At 41.1% G+C, this 21,199-nt stretch overlaps 1 protein-coding gene across 1 annotated transcript in view; it reads left to right on the forward strand.

Annotated features, from left to right (window-relative positions):
• The window catches only part of DAAM1 (dishevelled associated activator of morphogenesis 1), a 172,153-nt gene extending 155,475 nt beyond the window's left edge, over positions 1-16,678 (forward strand). The window contains exons 20-25 of the mRNA XM_039240768.1: positions 731-899; positions 4,816-4,923; positions 6,776-6,836; positions 11,072-11,203; positions 14,628-14,798; positions 16,084-16,678. Of these exons, the coding sequence (XP_039096699.1) occupies positions 731-899; positions 4,816-4,923; positions 6,776-6,836; positions 11,072-11,203; positions 14,628-14,798; positions 16,084-16,293 (851 nt within the window). The 3' untranslated portion in view covers positions 16,294-16,678. The remainder of the gene's footprint in view (positions 1-730; positions 900-4,815; positions 4,924-6,775; positions 6,837-11,071; positions 11,204-14,627; positions 14,799-16,083) is intronic.
• Positions 16,679-21,199: the final 4,521 nt, after the last annotated feature.

Genomic DNA, 21,199 nt, shown 5'->3' on the forward strand with positions numbered 1-21,199 from the left:
CTTTTGACATTACGATGAGTAATTACTTCATGTCTGCACTAGGCCCTCTGGCCCAGCCTGGGTTCTGGAGCTCACAGCACATCTCCTGAACTCCTTGGTAGAATCAGGCTTGTAACATCCTGGGTGTTGGCGAGAACTATATCTGACCACTACAAGCATTAAACCTGTAGCTAGCTTTATGGCAATGGTGCCATACAGGATATTTCTGAAGGAAGATTTGAGGGTATTAAATATTTAAGTGTTTGAAAAATGGGCATCTGAAGAACACAGCCACGGAATGCAGGCTGGACTCAGGACCCTGCTCAAGCCCCTATCCCTGAGGACACCTGCAAGCTATAACATGCAACACATTTGGCCAGTTTTTCTGTCAATAGAATTGATCAGCTATCCTGTCCATTTTACTCATACCAGACAAGAAAGTGTTTGCAGAGGAATGTGGGAAATGCTGTCACTTTTATGTATCCCTGCTTACAGTTGATGAGTCAGCCAAGAAAAGGACTAAGATAGACTTCTGCGGCTTTTTGTGGGTGTCTTCAACAACGTCTGCTGGCTTTCCCTGTCCCCTTGCTCTTTGCTTCTAGGTTAGAAGGTTAGGTATTTTGTAAGTGCTCCCTGATAGTGTAGTGATATAGTCTTGTATCTTCCTTGTCCCAGGTGTGTGGATTCAGGGTGGGTGTCCCTGGAAGGTCCTGGGTGTAGTAGTTGTGTTTTTGTGTGCTTTGTTTTGAAGCAATTCGCTCTGGCTCAGAAGAGGTGTTTAGGAGCAACGCCCTGAAGCAGTTGCTGGAAGTGGTTTTGGCATTTGGAAATTACATGAATAAAGGGCAAAGAGGCAATGCATATGGATTCAAGATATCCAGCCTAAACAAGATTGCTGACACAAAATCTAGTATTGACAAGTAAGTATGGTATCGTCCAACACGTGGAGGCCCCAGGAGCCCAGGTCGGGACCCCTCTGGGGCCTCCTGGGCCTCCCTGATCTGCAGCCTCTGATTTGCTGGTCTCTTGCTCATGCTCTTTCCTTCTCCAAGAGAGAAGTGACCCCTCTCTTCTCTCGCAGTCATAAATATCCCTAAATTCCCATCGGGCCAATTATCCTTCATCCATTTTCAGTCCCCAGGGATATTATCTAGTCTAGGTTTTCGGGTTTTCTTGGGTAAACTTTTTGCTGTAGTGTAATACACTAAAGACAAGTCCACTGGTCATAAATTTCCCAAATTGGACACCTCTGTGTAATGAGTGCCCAGATCAAGAAACAGAATGTGACCCGTATGTGCTGGTGTCCCCATGACCTCTCCCAGTCATGACCCCTCCGCAGAAAACTGTGTTCCAGGGGAAAGAAGAAAACTGACAGCTGACAATGGGAAGCTTGTTGGGCTTTTAGGGTCTGTCTTCCTTCATACATTGGAGGTCGCAACTATAAAAAATGATGGAGTATAAATGCATTTTGGCTGTTGGTATTAAGCTGCTGCTCCTAAGGCCCCTCAGAATGCTTCCTGGAAAGTGCATTGGAAGTGAACAGATTCTTGTTAGAAATAGGAAGAGGTGAAAATGCTCTGGTGTCATCAACAGGTAGGATCATTAGGCATAATAACACCGGTTGCCCTGTGAGTGGTTTCTCTAAGATTCTTACTGACTTAAAGCAACTTGCACAATTGTTTTGAAGGTAAACTTCTCCACATCCAAATTTTTTAAAAAATAGGCTGTTCACCCTAATTATTCCTAACTAGTAAGGCTTTTTACTCAGTATTTTCTAGAAGATTACTGACACAGCATTATGGCAACCCTGAATGCATCCCATAAGAATCAAGCAGTGTTGGGGCTCCTGGGTGGCTCAGTCAGTTAAGCATCTGGCTCTTAGTTTTGGCTCAGGTCGTGATCTCACGGTTCCTTAGTTTGAGTCCTGCTTCAGGCTCTGTGATGGCTGTGCGAAGCCTGCTTGGGATTCTTTTTCTCCCTCTCTCTGCCCCTCCCCCAGTCACACTTGCTCTCTCTCAAATAAACATTAAAAAAAAGAAATAAGCAGTGGGTTAAGTTGTAGGGCTAAACCTTATTTTTTACATCATGCAGAGATAGATTAACAAAGGGCAGCTGTTCTACTGCCACCTTATGTTTAATGTGAGCTCTTGATCCTTCCAGAGCACTTTCATGTTTGATTGTGTGAAGTGTACAGGCCAAGCGCTACATTGCCTATGGTCATATAAAGAAACTGAGGCCGTGTCAAGTGGCTCATTTAGCCTGCATAAGGTCACAAGCAAGGGATTTGCCCTCTTCTGTTGTCCCCGGCTCTCTTCTAACAACAGATGGATCATATTTGGAGGTTGTAGTAGGTAACTGCAACATCTCACCTGGGTATAAGGAGCAGTCACCATTTTTCTTTCTTTCTTTCTTTTTTTTTTTTTTTTTAATTTTAGAGAGTCCATGTGAGCCGTGGGGGTGGTGAGAGGGCCGAGAGGGAGAGAGAGAAGGGAGGGAGGGAGTGAATCATAAGCAGATTCAGTGCAAAGCCCACAACTCTTGGGACGATGACTGGAGCCAAACTGAAGAATTGGATGCTTAACTGACTGAACCACCCAGATGCTCAAGAGCAGTCACCTTTTTAAGGAAAGGCGTTCTCTTCAACTGGGCTTATAAATTGGAGAGGAAGGAGACCTTCACTACTAGTTAGGTCTTTTCTCTCTTCCTCCCTCTCCCCCTCTCCCTTCCTCCCTCTCCCTTCCTCTCCCTCTCCCGGTCTCTCCCCTTCCTCCTCTCCCCCTCCCCCACACCTCTCCCCCTCCCCATTCCCCTCCCCTTCTCCCCCTCTCCCTTAATACCCTCTGCTTACTCATTACTGATCACCTGGCACTTACTATGTGATTATGTGCTTATTAAAGTTACTACAGAATTTATCTAATACACAAGGCTTTTCAAAACGGTAAATTAAAAGTATTTCTGTTCTTTTTTCCCCATTCTTCTATGAATATTTGGTCTCTGGAAATAGTACCAGTGTCTTCTAAACCCATAGTGCCCGAGCACAGAGCCTTATTTATAAGCAGTCACTCATTAAATGTCAGTTGAATCTACTCAGACTGCACAAGGGTGGGACAGTCCGCACGAAGGGTGCATTCACTCTGCATTAAAGGTTTGTTTCCGGTCACCAGTGAAAAATCAAATGTGTGGCTGTTGAGTGGTTTTCATTCTTCAAGAAGTTATATTCGGTCAAATGAGGTGTTATTTGGATAGCACACAAATGTGAGTGCTCCAACCTAGGTTGAAGTCTTTCTACACTGAAAAAAGTATATACGGTTAATTCAGTTTCTCCAAATCACAAAGCATCTCTGAATTAGTGAAGAGAAAGGGCTCCCTTCTGTCATGTGACGGCCGCAGGGACTTTGCTCCGTCACACAGCAGGCACCTGGGCTGACGCTCAGCTTCTGGGAGCAGCAGAATAGATGTGGAATGATAACACCTCAGTGTCTGCAAAGGACGCAGCCAGAATATTAGCCACCCCTCTACTTTGCTGAGCTGTTGTTTTCCAGTTATTTCTTGAAAGCAAGAAAAATAAGAGGAAATTGTTTTCACGTGGGGGCCAGTTGACTCGGAGGGATGGGACTGCATTGGCTTCTATGAAGATACAAGGGTAACCAGAAGTGGAAAGCATTTTGTTGTTGTGGCAAAGGAAATGATTTGACAAGTCTGCTTCACTGTGGTTGGGGGTGGGTGGGACTGCTGGGACATAACATCATCATGAGGTAACAAATTGCCTAAAAATTATGGATATTTTTAAAGAATTACATTTGTGTCCTCCTGGTTATGGTAACTTTCAGTAGACTAGTGGTTCTCGATCCTGGCTCTTAGAATTAATGGGGGGTTTTTAAAAATACCCATGCTGGGCCCCACCTCATTCCAGTGAAATGAATCTCAGGGTGGCCCAGGTATCCGGGGCCCAGGTGACTGTAATGTGCATTGGAGTCCAGGACAATGGGACCAGACTGCCACAGCTGTGCCTAACAGACAGTGTTATCAGACATCCACTTTTTCAACCCAGGTCAGTCAGGGTTCAGTGCTGTCACCACCAAAGAGGAAGCTGGGTTATATAGTTAGGAGCTCAAACGTTGCTCAAATTAGGAAATGGATTCTTGGCTGCAAAGAGGTCTTAGCCATGATGGCACAGTCCTGGTCCACTTCCAGGACCAGCCCTAACGCAGGAGGCTTTCTAACTTCCTGAATGTCCTTTACTGCAACAGCAAAACAGTCGAGTCAGAAGAGAAAAAATCCAGCAACATAAATGACTCAGACCGGGGGTGGGGGTGGGGGGCTATCAAACTGTTGAAAATAAGCTTTTTCAATTATCAATAAATTCTTCTCAGTGAGTTGCTGCTCTGTACTTTGAGATTTGAAAAATAGCTGTCCTTTTCAGTGAATTAAACATCCCTCAGTCCCCACCCCGGCTCACCCCATTCTGCTTGTCATGAACCTCGGGGCACACCTTTGTCCTTGGGAGGATGCGCTGTGAAGCTCTGTCCCCAATGGCAGTGGTTTCGATTCATTTCCATCATCCAGATTTTGAAGCATGTTTGTTGTGAGCCAAAGTAGTAATTCTTATCCCCTTCCCTTTTAGAAGATATATGCTTCCTTTTGTCATGTAGTTATGTAAATCCCATGTAGGCTTGCCCCTTATCCCCTTCTCTTGAGAATCCCTGCCTTAAAGGAATCTCCAAATTTTGAAATGAATGCAGGAATACAGCTTTCTTGCAGGTGCAGCCACTTGGGTGTGCAAATCATATGCATAATATTAACCACGTTTACTACTTTTTCCTTCTTTAATCGTAGGAACATTACACTTTTGCACTATCTCATAACTATTGTGGAAAATAAATACCCCAAGGTCCTCAATCTAAATGAAGAACTGCGGGACATTCCTCAAGCAGCAAAAGTAAAGTGAGTAGTGAAATTACTGGTGAATTGTTTTTAGTCTTTTAAATCACTTGGGCTGTGCTTTAGCCTCTGAGGTGGTTAGCTGGCCTTGCGTGAAGAGGGCCCTTCTGTTGGCTTTCCCCTGAATAGCAGCATATGAAGTAAAGTTTGAATCCTATCCAAGGAGATATATATATATATATATGTTTTGTATTTCCTTTGGATTACTCCTGCATGCAATTTTTAACTGCCAGGAAACCCAATTTTCTGGGTTATTAAGAGGATAAGAAAGGAATGCAGTTTCACTAGTACTTTTAAAAGGTAGTTCGGTTACATACAGGTAGGAGCACTCTTAGTTAATGAGGATGCATGGCTAAGCAAATAAAACATAAATGTCAGGGCATTGCTAGTAATTTTCACATGTGCACACACTCTCAGAAACCAAGGCAGCCTTTTAATGGAAAGCAATCTTTATGCAAATGAAGAAACTAAAAATAAAATGGAAAGTTGCCAAACTTTCACCACAAACTTCACACCATTTTTTCAGAGACTAAAGAGCAGACAGTTTTCCCTGTTGTTCTTCCCTGCTGCTTTGGACCCTTTAAAAAAAAATAAATGCATGGGGGAGCCTGGGTGGCTAATTCGGTTCAGCGGCCGACTCTTGACTTCGGCTCAGGTCATGATCTCGCAGTTCATGGGTTTGAGCCCCACATAGGGCTCTGTGTTGAAAGCGCAGAGTCAGCTTTGGATTCTCTCTCTCCCTCTCTCTCTGCCCCTCCCCTGCTTGTGCTCTCTCTCTCTCCCTCGCCCACTCACACACTGTCTCTCTCTCTCAAAAATAAACAAACATTTAAAAATTTAATACATAAAAATTTATTTGTATCTTTTGCAGTAAATTTGAAAAGTATGATGAAGAGCAGGCTAATTTTTTCCCTCTTCTTGCAGAATTTGGTAGGAATGTGAGACATGAAATTAAAATGTTAAAGTAAATGACATTTTGGTGAATTTGCTTACATCTGAATTATTCACAAGATTTCTGTTATAATCTCTCAGGTTTAAAAGCCTTCCAATAGAAAGTTTTATGGGAGAAATCCAGGAAACTTTCTCTATAAAAAAAGACAATGAGGGGCGCCTGGGTGGCTTAGTTGGGCGTCTGGCTTTCGCTTAGGTCGTGATCTTGCGGTTCGTGGGTTTGGGCCCTGTGTCGGGCTCTGTGCTGACTGCCAGCTCAGGGCCTAGAGCCTGTTTCGGTGTCTGTGACTCCCTCTCTCTCTGACCCTCCCCTGCTCGCGCTGTCTCTCTCTCTCTCCTAGAAATAAATAAAACATTTTAAAAAATTAAAAAAAAAAAAAGACAATGAGATCTAGTTCATACAACTTGAAGAAACACCATTGTTGATTGAAACTTAAGCCATCACCTTGTAATATTCATATTCCCAAAGCTTTAGTGAAAAACAGTGCCCTAATTATGAAGAGTACAGGGTGAGCATGATTGTGGATAAGGTGGCTTCTTTTTTTTACATGTTCGAAGGGAGCTACGTATGGCAAAATATTTATTTCCATGTATGATAATTTGTTTAAGTGAGATTTTTGTGAAATTGAAACATGAATCATATTTGTGTAGATGAAAGATATTTCTTTTCTATTTTTAATCTACAATATATACCTACTGACTGTGGAAACTAAAAGCCATAATTCCATATCTAAACTCTTTAAGTTTAAAATTTTATCTTTCTGTGAGATCTGAGCATGGAAGGGAATTTTAAACATTGAAAATAAACTAGGGTGGACTTCCAAGCAGGAGATATGTAAGCCCATTATATATTTAATTCATATAAGTCACATGTTGGTTACTAAAATGTTGCTATTTACAACAGCATGACTGAGTTGGACAAAGAAATAAGTACCTTGAGAAGTGGCCTGAAAGCAGTAGAGATGGTGAGTATGTGTTTCTTCTTCTAACTCCCAGTCTCTCCACTCCCTCTAGTGCTGATGAGGTCCAGCATGGTGGTCTGCCCCAGATAAACATTTACTGATTGAAAAAAAAAAGAAAGAAAGAAAAATGGAAAACAGTGGCAACCAGGAAGCAAAGGAAGACTGTGTTACCCTGGCCACTCAGCTGCAGGATGTTCTGGGGTGTCACCAGAGCAGGAACTGGGAAGCTAGACCTAGGGTTGCACCGATTTCATACCTGTAAGACAGGACCCACTAAAGTGGGTTTGGCTGGATAAGGATACCCTTGGAGTCCATATTCTATTAACAAGGGATGTTCAGAAAATGGGTGATGAGCATTGAGGAGGGCACTTGTTGGGATAAGCACTGGGTTATATATATATATATAAAAGCGGTGAATCACGGGAATCTACCCCCAAAACCAAGAGCACACTGTATACACTCTATATTAGCCAACGTGACAATAAATTGTATTTAAAAAAAAAAAAAAGATAAGGGAAGGAAACATCACTTTTTAATGAGCGAGTGGCTTGCTCAGAGAGGGAAGAAGTTAATGGTGGCCATTTTGCAGACTACCACACTATAACAAAAGCCGTAAAAATGTGTGTCAGTATAAAACCAGTGATTGTATTTGTAAGGATTGTTCTGAACATGTGATGAAAGACATGCCAAAGATTTTTTTTTTTTAAAGTGATGCTCGCTCTCAGAGCAGTGGAATACCTCTGTTGTGTTGAAGTTGGTCCCTTGGGGAGTATTGAGCAGACACTTGGGTGTGCAGTCCGTTCTCTAGGCATGGGGTAACAGTGATTCCAAATCCTTGCCCTCCCGGTGCTGCAATGGCCAAGAGCAGTGAGTCCAGCTAATGTTCACAGTTCCTCAGCCCAGCCACGTCCTGATAAGCACAGTGATTACAAAGGTGCCTTCAGGAGGAAGGGTGGGCTGGGGTTAGTCCAAAGCTTGTGGAATGACTGGCATTTGTTAGAGGAAGCTTCTCTTCTGGAAAAGGTGAACTCTGAGCTGTGGCTTAGAAGCAGGGTGGGGGAGGGACGCCTGCACGGCTCATTCGGTTAAGCTGCCAACTCTTGATTTCTGCTCGGGTCATGATCTCACGGTTCGTGGGTTCAAAATCCCGCATCAGGCTCGGCGCTGACGGCACAGAGCCTGCTTGGGATTCTGTCTCCCTCTCTCTCTGCTCCTCCTCTACTCTCTATCTCTCCCTCAAAATAAATTTAAAAACATTGTTTTTTAATTCTAAAAACAAGAGGAGGATGGGGTAAGTTTAGGTACCTAGGAGTGAGGTTGTCTTTGGTGCGCAGAACAGCCTGGGCCAGGCCTCCATGCAAGGGAAGCAGGCCATGCTGCTGGAGGCGCAGGGGTAGGTGCACCTAAACATGACTATGTGGGCAGTGCCACATGAGTACCACACGGCACTGGCACCAGTGAGGAGGCACATCAGGACGAGAAACGTGCTCAGGAGAGTGATCCTCACTCCAGTCTGGCACCTGACAAAGGAGACTGTTCTTCAAGCAGCTTAGCAAGGTGCCCCTCTCTCAAGGATCTTTCAGGTCTGTATCAGCAATGCCAGGAAGACCTGAAGGAGAAGACCCTCCTTCCTTTCTTTTTTAATGTAACACCGTGCCATCGAAAGCAGTTGACTGCTTTGAAGACAGAGCTCTAACAAAAGTTAAAGTCACAATATCTGATCTCTTCCTGTTTTGTTGTTTATAATTTGGAAGCCGTGCGGCTTTTTCCCACCTTTGCCGGGAGGGGTGATGATGGAGAGGGGACGATGCTCTTTCAAAAGGAAAGGAGATGAACTAAATGAAATCCTTTTCTGCCAACCCCAATGGGTCAAGACACTGAGTGAGCGAGGAGGATGGTCCTCCTCAGATTTCAGAGGCCAGACTAGCTAAGGGCAGTTTGGGATGAGGCTTGTTTTACAGCCTTCTCTTCGTTCCCACTTCCTCCCAGTGGAAGGCTTTCTTGAGAAGAGTATGGCAGTTATCACAGCCCTAAGCCTGAAAATGGATGCTTTCACCTTTGCCTCTAAACTAGTTCAGAGCAAGACATTGGGGGGTGGGGTGGTGGATGAGAGGAAGTTTGTGTTTGGGATTCATTAAAGGTAGTTTTGCGTAAATCTCTCCAGCTCCTGGGTAATATACACTAACACACTTCTCCTAGGAGAAGGCTTACAGAAGCCTTCCCCTCCCCTGGCATCATACATGTCAAGATGTAGCATTGGAAGGAAATATTGGGAGGCAGACCTTGGCCTATCTAAATATTCATGTATCTTAATTGTGCTTTACACAAATTGACTATATTGCTTGAAGATATCAAAGATGGAATTCTTCTTTGATATCTTTGTATGAAATGAAATAATACATTTGTGAAACACTTTAAAATTAGTCTCATTTCTCTGTACCTCACATACATACATGTTCACTTGCAAGGCCAAAGTACTAGAACTGTGGCAATTTATTCCAATCAGAGCAAGTTCAATGCTTTATAAGTTGCTACCTGTTACTTCCTTGATTCTCATGATGATGTGGATATTGCTTGGCTTTTTGCAAGTGAAGAAACTGAGCCCCAGGCCACTTGTCATGGACAAGAACCACATCAGTAGTGCATAGGGACACATGTACCCCAATGTTCATAGCAGCACTCTCAACAATAGCCAAATCATGGAAAAAGCCTAAGTGTCCATCAACTGACGAATGGATCAAGAAGATGTGGTTTATCTATACCATGGAATACTACATGGCAATGAGAAAGAATGAAATCTGGCCATGTGTAGCAACATGGATGGACCTTGAGAGTGTTATGCTGAGTGAAATAAGTCAGGCAGAGAAGGACAGATAACATATGTTTGCACGTATAGGAGGATTAGGAGGAAGCTAACGGAGGACCATGGAGGAGAAGAAGGGGAAAAATAGTGGGGGAGAGGGAGGGAGGCAAACCATGAGAGACTCTTAAATGCCGAGAACAAACTGAGGGCAGATGGGGGGGAGGGGCATGGAGGACGGTACTTGTGGGGATGAGCACTGGGTGTTATATGGAAACCAACTTGACAAGAAACTATTAAAAAAAAAAAAATCGGTGGAGCTGAATCAGAACCCATAGCCTGTGACTTCCACACTCCTGCTTGGTAGTACCTGTACCAAAGCAGGTACAGAATACGTCCAGATTAAGTCATTGGTACACAAGATGGTTGTTACTGAGACTGTGTAGAGTCAGACAGATTTGACTTCAAATTCTGGCCCTCTCGTGTTTCAGCTCCTTGACTTTGAGCCAAGAATTTAATCCCTCGACACCTGAATGTATGTGTCTGTACAATGAGGCTAATAATCCCTCACTCAGAGAGTGGGATTAAGAAAGTGCATCTGACAATGGTTGAAATTAATTACTAAAATTAGATTTGAATAATCTATGTGCTCATCACCCTGGTAGTGGAGAATATGGATAACTAACAAGATGCTAATACTCCTACCTGCCTGTTCATAAAAACAAAATTGTATAGACAGGAATAAAAATGGGAGACAATTATGGTGCCAAACACGACAGTTGAAATTCCACTAAGCCAGATATCACGTAGCCTCAGTATAGCCAGAGGGAAAGAAGGAAAAATCAAGGAACCAGATTTGGAGCCCAGAGTGTCAACAGATCAAATTCTCTTGCTTTCGGTCATACACCCTTTGAATCGTTATTTAACTTATATTAATTGTATCCCAGTGCTAATCTGCTTATATCCTAAAGCTGGTATAAGAAATCACAGGGGCACTTGGGTGGTTCAGTCAGGTGAGCATCTAACTCTTGATATCTTGGCTCAGGTCATGGTCCCAGGGTCATAGGATCGAGCCTTGCATCAGGCTTCATGCTGAACGTAGAGCCTGCTTAAAATTTTTTCTCTCTCTCCCCTCTCCCTCTCCCTCTCTCTCTCCCTCCCTCCCTCCCTCCCTTTCCCTTGTGTTCTTTCTCTAAAATTAAAAAAAAAAAAAGTACTGCAATGATTGGCTACATTGCTGTTTGCAAACCCATGTGTGTGGTGCATGCACTTGGCCATGGCTCAGGCATGCTGGGCAGAAGGGAAGGGGGAGCAAGGACATCACCAAATGGTATGGAGTAGGTTTTGATGTGTTTACCATTCTGACTTACTAAATTTGAGGTATATGGGAAATTAGACAAGAAGCCCACCTTGACATTATCCATTTCCTGTGTTAAAGGAGCTAGAATATCAGAAGTCTCAGCCCCCGCAGCCTGGAGATAAGTTTGTGTCTGTTGTCAGCCAGTTCATCACAGTAGCCAGTTTCAGCTTCTCTGATGTCGAAGACCTTCTAGCAGAAGCTAAAGACCTGGTAAGTTTCCCCTTGCATACTGAGTGTTGTTTGCCAGGGCTGATACTTCCAGGTACTCTGTATTTTCATGTCTAGGACTGTGATCAATTGAAACACACCGCATTTTGTCTAACTTATGTTGCTCATAGGTTAGCAAGACCTCAAAGTATGTGGATGATATAAACTAGTAAATATTTGCAGTTTCCTCTTGGTTGATACCAGATTGAAGTACTTGTCTCTGGAAACCAGAAAAGAGTCGATTATGAAAAACAGAGGCAGGATAAAATGTGAGATCAGGTGTGACCAAGGCCAAGTGTCTCAGTATATGTAAGTTATATGCTCTCTGGAGATAGACACTCAGGGCAGGATAGTCCCTCTTGAAATCTCCAGCAGAACTTATTAAAGGAGATATGCTTTAATTCACAACCTCATTACAAGAGGCATATGTTTTAATAATACAGTGCTTTTTATGAGTTTTGCTATTTCAAATTGTTGTTTGCCTCTAAAAGAAAAGTTTTCTCTGGTTGATAACCAAGACCTTAACTCCTTGTTATTTTCTCTTCCAAAAGACATACGCATTTATGTACATGTACACACTCTCTCATTTTCTCTCAACCCCCACCCCCCCATGGTTAATAAGTGATCTAGTCCCTGTTGAGTTCTTCCTCACTGCTCATCTCTCAGTTGCCACACTACTCTTTTGCTTTAATTTGATCTTTCCTTTGAAACTTGAGTAGTGGATGTCATTCCCTGTAGCCACCTGTTTAGTAATAGATATAGATGACTGTTTATGTAAAGTGCACACACAACTGCTTGAAGTTCAGAAGACTGTATTAGGATGCATTAGCTAGTCTCAACAGTAAACCCAACCTCCAACATTATTAAATAAATGGAAAGATAATATATGTTCAGAGATGACCGCTGTTAAAAGTCCCATGATTGATGCCAGCAACCTCCACTGGGATAGTCCTACATCCTTCGTCTTATGTATGCCTCCTACACTTCGTCTTATGTATGCCTCCTACACAGGAGGGAAGGGACCCCTCCCCACCCCCCACTCCAAACAAGGCAGTACAGAATCTACTTCATTAAGGACTCAGCATGTTTATGAGAATCAACTCTACAGTTAATTTTTGATGTAAAAACACATGCTTCAGCACAACCTACTTTTTAAGAAAAAAACTAGTGTGGGAACTTTAGTCTGGGACTAGTTTCCTTCAAATTTCTAAGACTAAAATACACATGACTTCATCATCACTAGAATTCCTAGATAAAAAGATCATTCAGGATGGCTTGAAGTGCATGAACTTGAGTGTTTTAGAAACTCAGCTGTAGGCTGTCTAATGCCATTTTGTTCATGCCAGAACTTTTAGAAATTAGCTTATAAAGCCATGAAGGCAGGCTAGAGCTCTGTGCGTGTCATGTGAACAATGTATTTTTCCCTGAAGAACTCTGATGTCTAGTAGAGTATTTCCAAATAAGTAAAGCATTGAGAACAACTCAGTGAAGAGAAAAATGGTAAAAGCTCGTTTTTATTATACATCTAAAGATAGGAAATAACAATTATAAAACATCATGTTCACACACACCTATAACTCCATAGTTTTATCTCAGAATAAATGTTGAGGGGGAATTGGAGGAAGGTGGTCAGAAGGTACAAACTTCCAGTGATAAGATCGATGAATATAGGGGCTGTAATGTACGAGGTGGTGACCATAGTTGACACTGCTGCATGCTCTTTTTGAAAGTTGTAGAAGGGTCTAAGAGAGGAGACCCTTCCATGTGTGTCTGTAGGAGGTGTTGGATGTTAGCATATTGTGGTCATCCTTTCACGATATATGTAAGTCAAATCATTATGCCCTACACCTTAATTTTATACAGTGCTAGATGTCAATTATATTTCATAAAAACTAGGGAAAAATAAATACTGAAAAGGTTTCCTTTAGGGAGATAGTATTACTGAAATATCAGGAAAAATATAATAAAGGCAAGCAATGCAAAGAAGGTAAAAGCAATTAGAAATTCGTGGGTTGGAGGCAGCGCATAACCACTTCATAGGCTAAATGAAGACAAGTAAAGATCTGGAAATGTTACATAGTTGATTAGGCCTAGGGGTTAAGAATCCATTTGATTCTGGAGCTGTAAACACCATCCTTAGTAGCTTAGGAGTAACAGCAACAGATCCTTACAGAGGGAAGAAAAATTCCAGCAAACATTATGCCTGGCATGAATATTATTTAAATAGTCATGATACCGCTAAGACTCCTGAAAGCATGTGATCTCAACTTCCGGAGATAATTGTCAGAAAAAGTAAAATCAGAAGAGTACAGCATAGGGAATAATAATGTTCAGTGACAGATGCAGACTGCGCTTTTCCTTGTGAGTGCTGACTACTGTATGCAATTGTTGAATCATTACACTGTACACCTGAGACTAATAGAACACGGTATGTTAAGTGTACTTCAATTTAAAGAATTAAAATATTAAATAAACTGACACATTCACCAATCCAGAGAGAGAGAGGGAGGGGAAGGGAGGAAGAAAATTTTAAAAAAGAAAGAAGTTGAGGTGCCTGGGTGGCTCAGTCAGGTAGGCATCCAACTCTTGGTTTTGGCTCAGGTCATGATCTCGCGGTTTGTGAGTTTAAGCCACACTGTCAGTGCAGAGCCCACTTGGGATTCCCTAAATAAATAAATAAACAAACAAACAAACATGGAAGAAAAAAAAAACTGAAGTGACTGGGAATACTATTTTCTTACTATATCCATATATTTGTATTGATTTTTTTAGTTGCCCCTTAATATTTTGCACTTGAGGTGTTTTTAAGAGGATTTGCAATGAAAGGGGTTGTAAAACAAAGGATTTGGAATAAAATTGTATTCTCCATCATAGAGTAGGTGTTGCATTAACGATCCCATAGCCAGGTGTGGTTTTCTAATTGAGACCTAGGAAATATCACAACACTAGCATTACTTATCAGGGAGAGCATCTAAGAAGCACTGGATCCCATTTGTTTTTGATATTAACCATATGGCACCAATAAATGATATTAAACTACTTCAAAGAAAAGTTAAAAGTACAAGTTTCCCTACCCCTGCTGAGTTTGCTATTAGTTTTATGTCTTGAGTGCCCTGCCCTATGATATTTTGCTTTCTTGTTTTTACTACTGTGTAGTTAATAAAAAGTCATAGTAAGTAATCACTGGTGTTAGGCTGAAATGAGGTGGAAAAGAATAAATGATTTCAAAAGTTGAGGAGTATTAAATATTTTTTTACTTTAGAAATGATTGATAGGCTTGTTCGGCAGCCAAAGATAAATACAGGCTCACTAAAATCCAGCAAGTTACATTTGACTCTCTTTGAGCTTCACTCCTTCTAGAGGAATTTCTATTTGATCACAGAATTCTCTCGGAACACTGAACTTCTTAAAACCTCCTTGTTTCCAGTTTACTAAAGCAGTGAAACACTTTGGGGAAGAGGCCGGCAAAATCCAGCCGGATGAGTTCTTCGGCATTTTTGATCAATTCCTTCAAGCTGTGTCAGAAGCCAAACAAGAGAATGAAAACATGAGAAAGAAGAAGGAGGAGGAGGAACGCCGAGCTCGCATGGAGGCCCAGGTAAAAAAATGATGAAACCAGCCATTTCCAGCTCCTGAAAGTTCTGGGGCTACAGCTCCTTGGTTTGTAGACCAGGCTCTGGTGTGTCGCCAGGAGGGAGGGCGTCTTATGCTCTGGGAGCTTCAGTCAGTATAAGTCCCTCTGGGGCAATCTGGCAGTGTATATCCAACGCCTGGAAAAATATATCCACATCCTCTGATCTGGAGTTCCATGTCTTAGAAATTATTCTAGAGAAATCATCATAAATTCGCACAAAGAGAATAGTAGTCTTCACAGTAGTTCAACCTGGAAACAACCTAAATGTTTACCAACTAGGCAGTAGTTTTAAATGATATAATAGCTACATAATGGAATATTTATGCAGTCCTTAAAAGTCATGTTCTCAAAGAATATTTAATGGGGCTGCCTGGGTGGCTCAGTTGACTAAGCGGTCAACTCTTGGTTTCGGCTCATGTCATGATCTCACGGTTCATGCGTTTGAGTCCCGCTTTGGGCTTAGCGCTGCCAGTGCAGAGCCTGCTTGGGATCCTCTGTCTCCCTCTCTCTCTGCCCTTACCCAGCTCATGCTGTCTCTTTCAAAATAAATAAATAAACTTAAAAATATATATATTTAATGATAAAAAATCTTACAAACGTATTTCTACATGAAATCTTTTTTTTAATAAGGATAAATGATGGTGGTAGGCTCTACCCCAAAAGGTTCACAATGGTTATCTCTTGACAGTGGGATTAAGGATTATTTTCCCTCTTTTGTTTATATGAATTATCTAAATTTTCTAAGATGCACATGTATAATTTGGCTTTTAATAGTAGTAGATACTGTATATAGCAGGCTCCAGGCACCCACAGGAAATTCAGGCAAAGCCTTTGATGTTAGGAGAGTGGCCTAATGAGCATTGCCTTTAGTGTCTCTATACCATCAAAGAGAACAATATCTGGGGTCTGTTTAATAGTGATAACTTTCTGGTTCCATTATAGAAATAGGAATTGCTTCAACTGCTCTTGTTTGAACTAGAGTATCCTGAGGTTTACCTAGATTCTAGATGGCAGAGTCACAGATCTAGATTCTAGATCACAGAGGAGTGGTCATTTTTCTTCATTACTCATTGCTTCTCAAATGAGACCTCATGTCCCAGTTACCTCATGGGGGCCAAGGGGCTTAGCAGCCATAGATGCACACGGGTTGATGGCGCTGAAGCATCGCTGTATTTCACAGGCCTCCTCTCCACTGAAAACAAAACACAACATTTTGACACTTCTCTAAGAGGTTGCTTTCTATCTGCAGCTCAAAGAACAGCGTGAAAGGGAACGTAAAATGAGGAAAGCAAAAGAGAATAGTGAAGAAGGTGGAGAATTCGATGACCTGGTTTCAGCTTTACGCTCAGGAGAAGTGTTTGACAAAGACCTTTCCAAACTGAAACGGAACCGCAAGCGTATTACCAACCAGATGACGGACAGCAGCCGAGAGAGACCTGTCACAAAACTTAATTTCTAATTTTCCTTGGATACTTTTTTTAGAAAGCTCATTAGCAGCCCTTTGAAGTGACTAGAACTTTTCATTACACTGCCTTGCAATCCAAACAGTGGCAATTTCCTCCTTCATCTGTGAGTGAATGCGTGAATGTGTGTGTATGTAAATGTATGTGTACATATATATTAAAAAATGTATATAGAAGTCTGAGTGTTGTCCGGAGACCTATATGTATGGTTAAAAACAAAACCCTGTGTTAATGTATGTGCTCAGAAACCCTTTGTGTATGCATTCGTATTTGGTATGGCTCATTTTCCTCCCCTGAACACCATGGCTGTTCAGAAGCACAATTCTATCTCCTGAAAGAGATGACAGAGACATTCCCTAGAGTAAAAAAAGAAAAACAAAAGTGGAAAAAAAAAAAAAAAAGACTTGAGAAATATTTTATGGTTTCCAAGCTTGGTATACTTAGAAATTATTTTCATTGGGGAAACTGGTGTTGGAAAAATATAGATTTAAAATGGTTGTTGATAGTTGACGATGTGATGCTGGTGTATCGCATTGGTAATTGATAGGACCGATTTCTGACATTGGTGTGGGGGTACAAGCTATGAACGTTTACTGGGAACATCTTGCACACAATCTGAATTATGTAGAATATCAATCAGACTCTTTTTTAGATATTTAAAACTCGGGCATCAATTTTGTTTCCTAATTTCATCAAGTTCTCTGCCAAGCGCTCTTGAAGATTTCTTTACATGGCTTTTGAAAAGAACACTATTTATCTACTTGCAATTCATGCTCTTCTTAAAGAATAAGATCACCAGAATGTGTTTGTTATTCTAACAATATAGATATATAAACTTTAAAAATAAAACTTCCCACCCAAGACCTAAAAGGAGGAATTCTCTGAAGGGATAAAAAGTTATTTAAAATTTTTTATGGGGTGCCTTTTTTTTTTTTTTTTTTGTATTTTCTATTTCGTAGGACAAAGTGCATCTTCTGTCACTATGGGTCTGGACTAAAGGACACTTAGCGAATGCACAATGCCAACAACACCAACAGAGATGCCAAGATCTATTTATCTCTAAGTATGTTTGAAGTGGTTTGTTGTTTATATGTTGTCATTTTAAATTGTGTGTCAGTAAAGCTACCTGTAAAATTTCAGTCCAAAAGATAAAGCTCTCAGGGAGAAATGAATAAAAACAATGAACATTAGAAAATAAAATATAGATGCTTACCATTAACCTACCAACTCTTAATATCCTTAAATTATATATAAAGAGGACTGTTACTGTTTTGTTTTGTTTTGTTTTGGCTTTGCTTTATTTATTTGTAGTGGGGGAGGGGGGGACTAAGATTCTCTCTTTTCTTTCTATCAATCCTGTTGTGGTTGGGTTTCCTGTGGAGAGAGTAGTTTGTCCTGTTGCACTAGAATATTATTTACTCACTAAATTGAGTTTTTCAGTCAACTTAACAAATATTTATTAAACACCTACTATGTGCCAGGCTTAGTAGGACTACAGTGATAAGCAAGACAAAGTCCCGGCCCCCATGGAGCTTATGTTCTGATGGGGATAAAGGGGTGAATAGAATACCAGTAGGCGCTGTACAGGAATCATGCTATTTAAAAATAATTTGTATAAACTAATGCTTAGTGCAGATGGCGAGGTCCTGCACTGTGTGAAAGCTGTGAAATAGTGCTCAAAGAGTTGTCAAGAGCAGTGGTTTTACATAATTTCCCCCTTCATTGCAAACTTAGAGACTTTCTACACATTTTATAGAAGTAAAGGACTCTAGCACATAAAACAGTCATAAACACACAGCAGAGCTTGTGTTCCCCAGCCCCCGGTTACCAAGGTCTGCAGATACACCCACTTCGAGGTGCAGACCGACTTTGCTCCAAAAGGCTTGGAGATTAGGAATGGGATATGATGATGGATTTGTCTATTCCTTAACTAAAGTGCCTCTATCTTCTTTTCTATTTATAGCAGGAGGAATTTGGTCTGGCTCAATTTTGGAACTGTATTTTGAAAATGGCTTTGTTTTACAGTTTAAGGAATGGACAAGTGGATGAAGTGTCACGTAAAGGAGCAAGTTCGCGTAGCGTGTCCCTCTTGCCCTTGGTAATCACCCTCACTTTGATACGGCCATCCTGGTAGGCCTCCTTTGCCATTTCCATGTTTGGTTCCTTTCCCCAGAAGCTTTGTGCAGGTAATTCCATGTGCCATTGTTGAAAAAAAAAAAAAAATCTACTTTTTAGATTGGTGCTGGTGTAAGTAGCCACTTTTCTCTCTTGGGTGTGTATTTTAAAGTTTTGTGTTTGTTTTTTTAAATTAATGCCAAAAAGAAAGCATTATAATTTGTAAACTTAATTATATGTCTTGTATCTTATTAGCTTAGTAGTTGGAACCACTTAGTCTTTAGGTGCAAGACTGTTGTTACAGTACCAAGAAAAAAAATGTTGTATGTGTTACGAGATTGTACATTTTTTTAAAAAAGCAATATGCAATAAAGAGATGACTTCATTGGGTGTATGTATATGCTTTCTATGAGTTATTAGAACGTTATCAAACTTTTTTACTTTGCACTATTAAATATTGCAAATTAGTAAATCCAAAATACATATTTTTGAATTTGCACATATTGGCTGGAGCTAGAAGGCTATAGTTTTCTGCGATGGTAGCACTCGATATAGCCACAGACTACTACATGCTACCTCTTTTTGCAACTCTTCTATAACCTGTTTGCATGACTCCATAGCATTATACGGTTGCCCCATAGGGCTACTCGTGAAATCATTCAACGTGGGGTATAAAAAAGAATGTCTGGGCCCTAGAATCAAAGCCTTTTTATTTTGAAGCATTTCCTTTTTTAAAATTAATTTATTAGGGGCACCTGGGTGGCTCTCGGCAGCTGTCAGCACAGAGCCTGATTCAAATCCTATCCCCCTCTCTCTGCCCCTCCACTGTTCACACTCACTCTCAAAAAATAAATAAAACATTAAAATATATATGTATAAATACATATATACATATATATGATACAGGTCAGTATCAAAAGTGTCACCTGTATAGAACAAGGGATGTCTATTATAACCTCTGAAAATTGGGGCTTTTTCTTGGTCACATCACTTTGCCTGCCTGGCCATCCTCAATCCAGTTGAAGTCCAGCTGAAAACAAATTGTCCTGGTGGTTGATAAAGGACGTAATCACTTGTGATCTTTGGAATGGACTCGTGATGATTTTAAGATTGCCATCTAGCATTTCACCTAGTCAATGGATACCGCATGGTAGCCAAAGACTACTACTTGTCTTCTATGCTGGCATTCAGGTGGGAGAGAGCCTTCTGCACGTTAGATATTTTATTCCATCCTACAAACTAATGTACAATTACCAGTTTGTGCATTTGAGGGTGGAGCTACATACAAAACCATCTAAACCTCAGTTGCTTATGGAGTATTGCATATGGAGAAAAATAGGAAACTTTTAGATCATTACGTTTCCTTTCATGTCTTTAGTTTACCATAAAAAAATCATTTCTGGGGCAAAATATGCTTCTGTTAAAGTCCAGGACTTTGCTCCTTTTCTGTAACCTAACATGGATTTATGTGAGGCAAATTGATAATCTTCATTAAACTAGTTTAGACACAATTATTCAAACACTGAGTTCTGAAAGAATTTTCTATGAATTTGTTTTTTGTTTTTAATAACATCAGCTGTTTCCTACCAAGTAGTAAACCTAAAAGAAGAACTACCAGGGCTTAACAGCTACTTGATACCATTCAGTTCCAGAAACACTAGCTTCAAGAACCTTTGGACTATGTGTAGATCTAAAGTCAGGGTTCTGGGGCTTTTCACACTGGAGTCACTTATAGATCATCACTATGTTGGGCTAGGTGCCCATTTTCTCGAAACAGTGTATACATTGGTTTCTTCCTATATTCCTGTGCCCCTATTGATATGAACTCTACTGAAGTTTAAAAGCCTGGTGAGTCTATAATTAAGAGATGGCTTAAAATCTATAATTCTTTATCTTGGAGAGAGTTTGGAACCCCTGGAGGAAGGAGTTTCCTGTTTATAAGGATTTTCATGTTTTCCATAGCGAAGACCAATCACAATTATTTTTCACTGGTCTTGCAGGGGGAAACCTCAGATCTAACCTTTGGTCTTTTCCCTGACACGCTTTTGTCCACTGCACTCAACTATGTTTCCATGGTCTCAAACAAACAACACGGACATAGTTTTGACAAAAGAGATCCTTATTTTTAATCAAACCTTAATATGTTCCCCTCCCCCACACACCCTGGGAAAAGGAGAGGTTCCCAAATATAAATTTCTCATTTACATAATGTGTTCTTTTTTTATGCTTCTATGCCTACAGTTTATTTTACTGGAAGGTGGAAGAAACAGTTCTGTACTGATCTTCAGTACCATCTCCCATTTCATTTATACCCATTATGCTACTGTGGCGAAGGGATCGTAGCCCCCCCGCGGGATGGTGAGCATCTCTTGTTAGTGTCCTCGCCCCATTCCTCTACCCCCACCTCCAATGTGGAGAAACTTTCCTGAGTCTAATCAGATTTGGGAGCCACCCTGACTGTCCTGGAATGAGAAGGGGTACCCAGAGAGGAAGTGATTGTAGTGCTGAGCGAGGACGCAGGAAGACAGGCACAGGGGAGAGGTGGTGTCTCTATCAGCTGCTTAAAAAGAGAAAAGCCCATGTGTGGATGGCCAACACATTTTCCTACCAAATCAGGTCAAGTCACCCCACTCCCTTGTTACATACCTCCCTTAGCTAAACTCCCTTCGATGATGTATTGTGCCCTTTGACTTCCCCCAGTTCATTCACATCTGCGTGTATCAGCACAAAAAGCCCAATGGCATAGTTTCTCATACTTCCTTGGACTTCCATTAAGACCACTACCCT

Source organism: Hyaena hyaena, unplaced genomic scaffold (genome assembly GCF_003009895.1).
Source record: "Hyaena hyaena isolate Hyena2069 unplaced genomic scaffold, ASM300989v1 scaffold_181, whole genome shotgun sequence".
NCBI lineage: Eukaryota > Metazoa > Chordata > Mammalia > Carnivora > Hyaenidae > Hyaena > Hyaena hyaena.